This window comes from Sinocyclocheilus rhinocerous, unplaced genomic scaffold (assembly GCF_001515625.1).
Source record: "Sinocyclocheilus rhinocerous isolate Xijiao unplaced genomic scaffold, SAMN03320098_v1.1 scaffold1148, whole genome shotgun sequence".
Taxonomy (NCBI): domain Eukaryota; kingdom Metazoa; phylum Chordata; class Actinopteri; order Cypriniformes; family Cyprinidae; genus Sinocyclocheilus; species Sinocyclocheilus rhinocerous.
Window position 1 is genome coordinate 643,772 of NW_015664019.1, and position 13,055 is coordinate 656,826.

The following is a 13,055-nucleotide window of genomic DNA, read 5'->3' on the forward strand; positions in this document are numbered from 1 at the left end:
AAGAATATTTTATGGACCGCTCCAGCTTTGTTAAGGGTTTGTCATGTTAACGGCCTTAGACGTTTTATATTCTTTCGCCTACTCGTAACCTGTCTGCCAGAAACACAAGGGGCCAGTCTTCATGTTTTATTGACATGTTAGACTCACGGCCGTTAAGCTAATCGTGAAACAGCCATTGAGAAGAAAGCGAAAATGCATGTTAGTTACTTATGTTTAATGTAGTAGCTAATAAATGTCATTACAGGTAGAGCCACAGAACGTATAAAACCACTGAGACTCATTCACTGAATACTGACTTTTTTTAAGAAGGTAAAACACTGAAGCTGTTCAGTTTAGAGCTGAAAATATGAGAGCAGCCAAATGCTTGTAATACAAAATACATTCTTTAATCTGTTTAAATCACTGTAAATACACAATGAGACATAACAGCACTGTTACAACAGGAACAAAGTAAGGACTAACCCAGGAAATCAGACATTACACAAATACACAACATGAGCTCTGCAAAGAAGAAATGTGTTTTGAAAATAATTTAATAGAAAGAGTTCTGCGTGGGGATTTTCATATCTGCGGTGTAAAAACAGAGCTTGAGGAAAATGGAACCACACCATGCTATGACAAACAATAAGCTGAAAGTAAAAAAGGCTTTATGCTACTTTTATCCATGTCCCCGTCTGTTCCTTTTTACCAATATATACATGATATACAACTGTTTCTTAAATACATTTTTGAAAATTTTGCATTTTATTTACAATATAAGAGCTTATTAGTTTTTTTATTATTATTTGTTTTTTTATTCTAGCTAATAGACGGTGTGGAATTTTACAGAATAAAAAGCATGGAATATGATAATGTCATAAAGCATCTGCACATTCACTGAACCGCACTGTAAACAACTTCCCTTGATAATCAGAACCGATTTAGCATTTCTGACATAATAAAAATGTTATCTATTGGATAAAATGATCATACTTCTCAGACAAATGCATTACTAGTGTGTGGCTACCTTGAAAACATACTACTGTTCTTCTGTTCTGGTGTTACACATAGGATCATTTGTTTTAATACAAGCAAACTCAAAGTGCACTTTAGGAAGAGATGTCAGAAATGTAGAAAAAAAGTCAACTAAAAATTAAAATTGCTGTTTGTTTTCAGACAACTATTAGTGAACGAGACCCAAAGTCTGTGATGATAATGTAATCAAAAAACAACCTAGTTAATATTTTAGTGGTTATGCAGTGAAAAACTCATATGTGCATGAAATATTTAATGAAAAAAGAAACCAAATCAGAGCATTCAGATACTAAACTGACAGCACGGACATACTGAAATAATGCCAGCGCTTGCATCAAACGGTAAATCAGTGATAAATATGGCTTGTAGATCAATAAAACTCCACCAAATAATCTTGAAAAGAGGCCCGGAGTGCTTCCTCAACAGCTACGACTGGGCATCCCACCATATCAGTTCGTTCCCATCCCAAACCCACCCTGTTCTGGCACACATTCACCTGTATCTCACCCTTTCTCTCTTTATCACAGCTGAGTAAGTCCTGGAGAAAGGAGACCTCGTCCACTCCTCTCCCAGCGGGACGCAGGGGCCCCAAGGTGCAGCTTGTTTTGCAGGGGTCTCCCGTCTCAGATCCTCTGGCACACGTGCAGCCTGGACCTGGAGAAGGAGGTGGCGTCTTTCCATACCTTGCAGGCAAGTCCTTTGGCGCAGTCACAGCGCTGGAAGATCTCCAGGCTGTGGGAGCCTTTCTTGCGCTGTTTGGTGCAGACTTCGCCCTGCCGCAACACAGGCTTGCAGATTTTCGTCCAGAAGTGGCGAGCGCAGCAGTAGCCCTCCGAGCAGTCGGACGATCGCAGGCAAGGGTCGCCCTCGTGACCTGCAGGTCAAAGAAGAAGGCAATGGCATTTCTGTTACTCAAACAGAACAGCGGAACACTAATGATGACAAGGTCATGGAAATGGATAAAAGCATCTGCCAGATGCATAAATTCAAAGAATCTATAGAACTTAAAGGAATAGTTCACCCAAAAATGAACATTTTGTCATCATTTACTTATGACCCTCATGTTGTTTCAAACCTGAATGAGCTTCTTTCTTATGTTGAACACAAGAGAAGATATTTTGTAGAATTGTGAAGAACCCCCCCATTTGGGGAAAGAAATACTATTGAAGTCAATGGGAACCTTCAACTGTTTGATTACCAGCATTCTTCAAAATATCTTCTATGATGTTCGACATAAGAAAGAAACTCATACAGGTTTGGAATGACATCAGGGTGAATAAATTATGACAAAATTTGTATTTTTGAGTGAACTATCCCTTCAAGCCTAGTTACTTTGTAAACCAATATTTTCTGGTTAAATGTTCCATATATTCCATATACAGTTCATATTATATACAGAAGATTTTATTTGCAGATAATAATTTTTTGCTATTCTTTTTTTTAATGATTTTCACTTTCAAATTAACTAGCCTGTCTGAGTTTATTTGATCTTCCCTTACCAAACCCTAAAAGCACTACAGTTTGTTACATTAAAATTGGCATGAAATGGAAATTCACTCTCCTCCATTCCCCAATCATATTTTTTTTGTGTTCCTACTTAAGAAAATATTTGTTGCTACCTCCATTACTTTGTGACTGTATTACCCCTCCATCAGTCAATGGAAGGACCCAGTCAAAGATGACATATGGTGGCAATGTGTACAACTCTTACGCACGCTCCATCTTTTTATGTCTCATGCAAATATTCTCCACAACGTTCAAGTGAAATCAGAAAATAAAGTGCAACCAAATACGTCACTGTTACTGATATACATCTACTTACAAACAAATGCAAAACAATTTTCCAATGGTTGGTGTTCACTTAGTACAGGCTGAAAATAGCGCAAGGTTTTTTTTTTACAAATTGAATGTTGTAGTGTGATTTTGTGTTAAATTAAGTTTGGTGTTATAAGCTACATTTCAAGGTGAATATTTTTGACAAATGTCTTCTAGACATAACATGGCACTGTATGTTGTCTGTTGATGTACTTTTGTAAAGTGCAAAAAAAAAAAAAACAGCTCCATATGTTGTTTTGGCTTACTTATAAAACACTAAAGCATTTTCTGTACTCCATTATAATAATTTCAATTGCATTACGAGGCCTATATACAGAAACAGTGTTGGGGCCCCTAATTTGAGCAAATCATTTCCCGATATATTAAGAAATTTGGCCCATTTGAAGGGAACCTGATATGCTTGACTAATGGTCTGCTTTACTCTTCAAAGGGATAATTAGTGAGGCAAATATTTATTATGTATATAAATATTACTTAGTCATGCAAGTTTTTCTTTTTTTGAAACAATTCACCATGAAAGCTTTCCCTGCCAAAGGCCTTTTAACACAAAAAGTAGACTTCCTGTAACAAAACCACAGTCTCGTGCATCTTCCATATTGGTTTGTGGGAATTTTTAACAATGAATGAATTCATCAAATCAATCAAACAAACAAATAAATACATTTATTACAAAATATACAATAAATAAATAAAAAAGATTGTTTGATTGATGGATTGATTGATAAAAGGAAAAGTTCATCATTTCTTCTAAATAGCAGTCTGTACATTTAGGGTGCCTCAAATGGCTCCGTCTAAATCTCGTGTGGTTTCATTTATGTTTGAGCATGACTGTGCCGTCAGCATGCATGTTACTGAGGCGAGAATACGGAGGTGTGGGAACAGCACTGCATTGTGATCCTTCCTTCACAGGCCTCCCGCTTTGGTTAAATCTTCAAGAAATACGAGCTGCGTGTAGTTACAGCCAAATTTGTGGCCAGCCGTTCCCCTCAACACATGCATGCAACCACATCCAGTGAATCAACTCATTGCAGACATAGTTCATAAGTGAGTACGAATATGAAACAGTCTTAGACCGCCCAAGGTACATTGACTGACTGTCTGATGCATACGGCACACAAAACTAGACAGAAAATCACATGCTACAATCACATTGCTTGAGATTATATGTAACTTCCTGAAATCAGGGTACACAGTGAGCGCTTTCGAGGGTAAAAATGAATCACTGGAAAGTGTGTCAGGTTAGAGGCATCATTATTCCGAAAGCTATTCAGTTTATACCAATAAGTCTAAACACTTTGTAGGAAGGTTCAATTAGTTAATAATAGTTAGTCAACATGAACTAACACTAAACGTAGTTCTATCATGACGACTTTTGGAGGGTTTAGCATGGTACATTACTTGACAATGTTAATGTGTTTGGTCTTGGGGGAATAGATTTGCTATGTACAGAGACTTGCTACCGCTAATACATCCACAGACATGCTGCTGTAAGAAATACTGCTGCTGGACATAACATATATGAAAAAACCCCCATACATAGGTTACATGATCACCCTGTAGCAGATCTATACAGGTGGAGCTGGGGAAGGTGGAGGGTTTCTGAAGCGCAGTGCAACTGCTACAGCAAGCACTATTGAATGTTGAGCAGCGAGCTCATTGGCTGCTGATACAAAAAGAACCAATCAGCTGTGCCATGTGATGAAGTCATTATGTCAAATTGAGTTTGACCTTTCAGACTGCGACAACTAGAATTTCTTGACAGAACTTTGGATTCAATATTATTTTAAATATTTACTAATGGACCCTTTTTTATAGTTCTGGAGTTCTCAAAACGTCATCATAGTTGGGTAATCTCACACAAATATAATTTTTGCATTCCCATTTGCCCCAGTAGCCAGTGAAAAAGAAATCAATTACAGTGTTTCCATGAAAAGAGAAAAAAAAATATTGAGAGATTGATTACGTCGGTCAAAAGAGAGAAAGATGTCAAATTTGCCATCTCCGCTATTGTGTTAGAAACACTCACACAATAAAACACTAGTAATATATTATAAATGTTAATTAAATTGTTTATAAAAATGAAAATATTTAACACTTTGGTACATTTAAGATGTTAATATCTGGGGAAACATCATCACAATGATTATCAATCAATTATTTAAAGGACCTGAGCTGACTGAACTAACCATGAATAGTTGTAGTATGTGGACCTTATTATAAACCCATATTTCTGCTAATATTTTTTTGTTTTCTCAACAGCCTTTTCGGACTGATATTCTGTGCATTTTTTTTTTCTCAGAGATTATCTAGTTTATCATTGGTTGATGGTTCTTCTGCTGCAAACCCGACCAGGCTTTATCCCACAGGGCAAAAGTCTGCTCGAGTCAATGCTCTCTCTAACCCTGCAGATTCACAAATTGTGGTTCTCCATTTAGTCAGTTGCTCACCTTTGAGAGAGATCTTGGTCTGAGTTTTGCCGTTCCTCCTCCAGCCTTTTTCTTTGATGGAAAGCTTGTTGTGCTCCTCCATAGGTGACTTGGACAGGGCGCGCTCTGAGATGGGGATGCAGATGTCTGAAGAAAGACAGAAGAGATCCATTGTAACTTTCTTTGAGTTAGTATGGGAAACGATGTCTATCAGTGATCAATCAGGAGCGTACAGTTGCTACAGCGGTTGCCAGGGCAGCACATGCTGTCTCTGTGGCAGCGCTTCTTTCTCCTGCGGCAGGTGAGGCAGCGGGACGGGGCGTGTTGAGGACTGTGGCAGTACGTTCCCACTGTGCAATCTTTATCACTGCTGCATGGATAACCCTGAGAAAAGAATGAGAAAGACTGATCAGATCTGGTTCTTCTCCATTAAATCCTGTTTTCAACACAACACTCAAATCTTGGAAGTTATTAGTTCCTTGAATAGCAAAAAACCTATCTAATGTTACAATAAAGATAAAATAGCAGGAATTAGGGGTGACAATAGACATTTATTTGATCCCTTATTTGAATTAGATTATTACTACCATCATTCATCCTTGTCACCAGCCATATTTTATTTTAATTTTTATGTGACCGCTGACAATTCTGGATGAAACTACATGCAAAATAAGCAAAGTGATCTGTGCTTCCCATGATAAACTTTTCATGATGGGAATGTGATGAAAATATTGCATTCTGCTGCAGTATATTATTTCTACAAGATCCTGGAAACATTCATCGCTGTACCGACTGAGTAATATCCCACTTACAAGATTGCTACTTACCAAATAAATGCACTCAAAATATTGATTAGAGTTATTTATTTATTTTATTATTATTTAATTATTTAGGATAAAATGGGCCAGTCTGCGAGAAACATGAAAGTAGTGCCAATTTCCATAAAGAGCACACTGATATACAAAGTTGCAATGGATGATGACTAATTTTGGGAAACATCAGACGACTGGATCCCAGGATTGACCAATTTTTTATTTTTTTTTGTAAGGAGCTTTGTGCCTACAGTGATAATCCCTCAGCATCACAAGATCCTGGAAACATTCATCGCTGTACACAGAGTAATATCCCACTTACAAGATTGCTCCTTACCAAATAAATGCACTCAAAATATTGATTAGAGTTATTTATTTATTTTATTATTATTTAATTATTTAGGATAAAATGGGCCAGTCTGCGAGAAACATGAAAGTAGTGCCAATTTCCATAAAGAGCACACTGATATACAAAGTTGCAATGGATGATGACTAATTTTGGGAAACATCAGACGACTGGATCCCAGGATTGACCAATTTTTTATTTTTTTTTGTAAGGAGCTTTGTGCCTACAGTGATAATCCCTCAGCATCAACAGGTGGAATGAGTTTCCAAATCTGTGGACATTATGAATTTTAGATTCAGTTTTCTGAACAACATAGTATGAAAGCTTGTTTACACTGTGGGATAATGAAAAAAAGGTAATTGCAATGTTTCATCTCAAAATTCAGACATTTTTCCTCACAAGTCTTAAGTATTTGCAAGATATTGCAAGAAAAAAGTCATACTTCAGAGTTTATATCTTGTAATTCTAACTTTTTTCTGAGTTCTCTGAGAATTCTGAGAAAAAAAAAGTCAGAATTGCAAAAAACAAAGTGAATTATGAGATATAAACCCAGAACTGTGAGAAAAAAATATATATATTATTCTATGGCGGAGACATATTCTATAACATAAAGACATTTATACACAGAAACTATAATGAATATTTAGGTGGACGAAATAAAACAAATGACCACAATGCAGCACATTTTTATGTGGTTAATCTTTTAGATGTAATATAATTTTTAAAATGTCATTAATAGTGCATAATAGTACTCAAATTAGTCTAGCGGGTGTCCAAAACCCCTCCAAAATAAGCAAACCAGACCATAAGCACCTTAATATTTGGTTAAATTACCTTAGGATAAATTTAAGATAAAACTGATAGCTGTAACTCAGCTTGACAATGTTATACAAATCACAAACTCCAGAACAGAAAGCAGCTAGTGAAGATTTAGCAAGGGAAATGTGTTACATCACCTGTAACAACCTTCAGTTTGGCGTCAAATGCAAAACACGTGTTCCAACAAGGGGAGAAGAATATCTCAATATCTAATAACAAAAGAAACGAGTCTGTTTTGTAGATTGACAGACCTTAGAGCAATATTCCTTTCTTATGCAAGGAACAGAATCGGTAACATTGAAAACACATGATGAAACCAGGCCAAACCACCAACATTACATTCACGAGACGAATAAGGAATGGATGAGGCTCATAAAATGTTTAAATACTAAACAGTCACTGACCTCAAACATTCAGTATTCATTCACTGCATCATTAGAAAATGATTGAGTACATTACATTAGCAGAAGAATGAACCATGTAAAACAGACAATTCCATTCAAACATCATAAAAAAGACTACATTTTCCATCCTCTTATTTGTTTCATTTATATGATGTGCTTAGACGTAGAACGTTCTCAGCTTTCAAGCTAAATTATGTCAACTTAAAGGGGTCATATGATATTGCTAAAAATAATATTATTTTGTGTATTTGCTGTAATGAAATGTGTTTATGCAGTTTAAGGTTCAAAAAACACATTATTTTCCACATACTGTACATTATTGTTTCTCCTCTATGCCCTGCCTTTCTGAAACGTGTCGATTTTTACAAAGCTCATCGGTCTAAAAAGCAAGGTGTGCTGTGATTGGCCAGCTATCCAGTGCGTTGTGATTGGCCGAATACCTCAACCGTGTGACGGAAATGTTACGCCCCTACCATACTGTGATGATGCCCTGTCAGGCCGGAGCGATGATTCAAAAACATGAAAACCCATTATAAACGAGGCATTCGTTGCATCCAGCGGGGACATAATTACGGATTATAACGACTTATACTGTCTTTTTACGCGTTGCGTTGCACTGCGCCGCGTAAACATAAAACCCTGTCTGCATTTGTGATCGGAGAAATGACAAACAACAAGCCCTACTCTACACTGCCCAAAAAACTCGCGTTTGAATCCCCCCGGCTGCATCCTGCTCCACTGTCCTCCTTTTTTGAAAACTAGAATATGGTCACCCTAACTCATTCAATATTTAATATTTACATATTCTTCCTACGTGCAGGAAAAATAGCTCATTTTATGATTAATATATTACTCAAAGATTAACCTACAATTCTGTACGTGCAAATGCGTGTTCAAGTGTTGAACTGTCAAAGTACATAAACCTGGGGAGTAAAACGCACAAAGAACACTAGCAGAACTAACTGAAACCTCTAACAGCACAGATCCAGTGTGTGTGCGCGTGTGTGTGTACCTACTTAACCATATTTTGGGGACAAATTTGTACCCAAAAGTGAGCTAAACATGACAAAATTTCCAAAAACCTCCCTTTGGGGACGTCCTCATTTGTAAAACTGGTATAAAAATAAAGTAAAAAAAGTTTTTTTAAAGGGGTCATATGATGCGATTTCAAGTTTTCCTTTCTCTTTGGAGTGTTACAAGCTCTTGGTGCATAAAGAAGATCTGTAAAGTTGCAAACACTAAAGTCTCAAAACCAAAGAGATATTCTTTATAAAAGTTAAGAGTCAACCACACCTACCTAAAACGGCTCGTTGCAACTTTACAGATCTTCTTTATGCACCAAGAGCTTGTAACACTCCAAAGAGAAAGGAAAAATTGAAATCACATCATATGACCCCTTTAACGATACAAAGTGAAAGAGACAAACTGAATTTTGATTCCAAAGCTGCAAGAGTCACCCGCATCTCATAAACCGCCAGAGCCAATGCACACAATCTGGCACATCATCACATCAGGATTTTAATGACCCGGTCAACGCTTGGATACGACTCGTTGATCCTCATCCCTCATTGATTCCAAAGTCTGTTTTTATTCCTCCCATACAGTACATTCATGTGTGAGATAAGTGTCACGATGATAAGCTCACAGACAGACGGCGATGAGGGATGCCCACTGGCCCGTGTGTCACCGCTCTCATGCTAGCAAAAAGGCGGACTTTGAAGACTAAACGTGCCATGCCTTTGAAAATCATCTCACTATCTGTATTCTCCCTCATGCTTCCAAAAAACATTTAAGGATTGATATCAGGTAATACCCAAACTACGTCAAGTCTTATCTTGTTAGTAGCAACCGATATGCATGCAGTACTTTAGTAGTTTTTTTAAAATGGAAATATTAAAATGTAATATTTTATATCAGTTAAAAAAAATTGTATATCTTATTTTTTATTAACTATTTATTTTTGAAATTAATCACAAGTAAAGTTGTAAATATATGCATCTAAAGTTGAAAAAAAAATTTAAGTTGTAAATATATGGTGCATTTGTTTGTGTGTGTGTGTGTAACATTTATTATATTTATATATATTTTAATTATATATTTTTAATGTGTATATATATATATATATATATATATATATATATATATTTTTTATACAAAATATATATATATATATTTTTTTTTTACACATTATAATGTTGTGATGTCTGAATTCAATTGTAGCATTTTTAAATAATACTTTTAGTTTTAAATGTTTTACTTTTAATTTACACAAAGCTAAATAGTGTAGAATTTTAATACTGGTGATTTTTCATTATTGGACATAACAGATAATTATGTTTTTATATTCTATTTTATATTTCATTTGATTTAAAAATCTACTAAAAATGCTACTAAATATCTACTAAAAATCTGCTAAAATCTATCCATAAAACAGCTCAAATCTTTCATTTTAATTTTACTGCAACAAATACATATTTTTTTCAGCTACCTTTGAGCCTTAAATAGATGTTGTACACTACAGCTTACAAAAGAAACATCTTCAGTCTAATTTCAGTCTACAACTATAGGATTGCAAGGCTTTCTTTGAACCCACGTCTAAGTTCATCTACACAACAGACTCATGAAATCCTGAATAGGGTTTTCACACATAAAACCTGTGTCTCACACATATGTTCCTCTAGGGCCCCGGGGCCCAGCTTAACTTGACCTTGCAAAAGCAAAGCTGACATCTGACACCATGAATGGTGTTAGTGAATTGAGAGGGTTTTCAAGAGTAAAATAAACTGTCACTGAACAAACAAACCTTATCCACCCTCAAAGGGCATGGCCCTATAGATATCAGATTGCACAGGAAAGCTGCGCACTCTCCCACTGTTTGAAGCACAAGTTGAAGGCTAATCTCACCTGCACGAAAAAACATAAATTTCATTTTTCTTTATTTCACTTCCCAACAATGTTTTAGTGCTACTACAACAAAGAAAAAAATAGTAGTAATAATAGTCATTGTTGTTCTGCCTCAGAGAATTATGGAAAATGGTTGTTGTTGCAAGAATATCATCTCATAAACCAGCAAAATCCCTGCTAAGAAACTGATCTTAGCTGTTTTAAGATGGTCTCCCAGCCTGGCCAAGCTGGACTTTAGATGATCTGAAGCTGGTCTCCCAAACTAACTAGCTAAAAAAAGTGACCGAACCCCTCTAAAACAGCTAACAGACCATCTTGATCAAGTTTGGAGTATGTTGGTTATGTTTTTAGGTAGGGATAAGTAGTTTTTTTATTCCAAGCTACTGTTCTTTAATAACAGGACAAATGATGCATACAAACTGAAATGTGAAGTCAATGTAAATTTTCACAATTACAATTTATGATGATCAACAGCGATTAGTGTTAACCATAATTCATTAACATGCCCTGAAACTGGGCAAGTTGGGTTGTCTACCAGGAATTGCAGCATTGTGGTGTTTTTCACAGTGTTATTTTAGTTTCATTGATACAGTGCTATTTTATTGTTAGTTTATATATATATTATTTATTAAATAAAATAAATATACACTGTAAAAAATGACCGTGAATTTAACGGTAAAAGACTATTTGTATTCTTTTTTATTCTTTAATTCTGTTTAGTTTTTTTCATTTTAGTCATTTTGTTTATGTTGTTTTATGTTGTTTTTATTAATTTTTATTAATTGTTATTATTCAGTTATTTTATTTTATTATTCAGTTATTTTAGTACATCAACAAAATAAAAGTGAAAAATGTTTTTATATTTTATTTCAAGTAACTTTTTTTTTTTTTTTTTACATTTCTAGCTTTAGTTAATCAACCCTGGTTCACACTCACAGTGCTTTTCAATGAGCATAATTGGATGCTAAGCATTACATCCATGGAATTCAGGGAATGCTACAGAGATGCAATATCATGCCTTAACACTTTAAATAATGGTCAGAAACCCATGATGATTATTCCTTGTTGGCTGTCTTGTTCCTCAAATGAAGTCAAATCCAGATGATTAGCGCTAAAAAGCCGCCACACCTTTGCCTGTTTTATTTCACCCTCTCAGCTCGTTAGCATCACTAAACAGTCACTTAACCTCAGAGGGAGCAGGAGAGGGCAACCCACCTCGCCTCTTTACAAGCCAGACCCAAACAATCCCCCGCCCCGGTCCTACTCGTTAACGGAACCTCAGCGTCAAATTAAATAAGAGGAAAAGTTAAAAGTCCCAAAGTTGCGGCACTGATGTGAAACAGCTCTCGTGTTCATGGGGAATACTATAGCCTCTTCCCCTCTAGTCGAGAGGTCAATGTGGTGAACAAGCTCTGCCAATCCCAATATCCCTCTTTTTGGGTTGCCCACAACTGGAAACCACCATTAACCCCCCTTGAACATTTACTCTGATCGTCTAAAGTGAGTGACTTTGGTTTGTTTCAAATGTACTGGTAGGTTTATTTTATTTGTGGACAACATCTGACATGAGTTTCACCGTCAAAGAGTTAGACATATTTAAATGAAGTTGTAGCTACTAATAAAACTCTTACATCATGGCTACCGGCCAGCTTTACTTACAGCACCAAACAGCGAACCGAATTCTGCTTGTCCCCTTTAGGACGGATGTGTGAAACTAGGTGGCCGTTTCTCTTGCCTGACTAATTTGCAGTAGTTGGGAGAACGCCAGTGTGGGAGATTTATTGGGAGCTTGAGTTATAATCTTCGCCATATCCTTGAGAGTTAGAGGACTTGAGAGGAAACATTTCAGCAGCTGTGTAATGACATATAAAAATGTAAAGCATTCTTCAGACAGCTCAACCAGATGGGAGAGAAAAATGTAGGGAAAGTGACTACAAGGACACAATGGTAAATTAATTCCAGGCACTCTTCTGGGTGCCATCATTAACTTTTGTAAAGATATTCAGTGCATATATCATTTGCGCTATATTAGTTAGAGCCTAACTGGGCCCAATTGCTCATTTTTATTATGTCATTTGCATTGTCATTTATACCATAGTTTTGAAACCATATTATGTTTGTACTGATTTTATTATTTTATTTTACTATGCTAAATTATTAGTCTCAGTATCAGAAATGCTCCTATCTCACACACTACTTTGCATCCGTCTGACTCTAGATGGCGCTATAATAAGCTAATTCACATTTTTGTGACGAACTACGAAACTGCAGGGGCTAGATTTTTCCAATTCCACTACATTACATCAAATAAAATAAAAAATCCACCACCAATTGATAGCAATAAGAAAAGATGTTGATCCAGGAACATGTCTTACTTGGCAAAATCACGGCGTAGTGCTGGGCGGTATAGCGGTTCATACTCGACACTGTTTGAAAGGGGTCCCTTTTCACTGTTGCACTGTGGTGAGGGAACAGCTGTATGTGTTACTAAGCG

General features: G+C 36.2%; 1 protein-coding gene across 1 annotated transcript in view; it reads right to left on the reverse strand.

The window, feature by feature from the left end:
- Positions 1-384: 384 nt before the first annotated feature.
- dkk2 (dickkopf WNT signaling pathway inhibitor 2) overlaps positions 385-13,055 on the reverse strand; it is a 16,171-nt gene continuing 3,500 nt past the window's right edge. The window contains exons 2-4 of the mRNA XM_016539843.1: positions 5,510-5,660; positions 5,298-5,423; positions 385-1,888 (exon numbers count right to left, since the gene is read on the reverse strand). Of these exons, the coding sequence (XP_016395329.1) occupies positions 1,638-1,888; positions 5,298-5,423; positions 5,510-5,660 (528 nt within the window). The 3' untranslated portion in view covers positions 385-1,637. The remainder of the gene's footprint in view (positions 1,889-5,297; positions 5,424-5,509; positions 5,661-13,055) is intronic.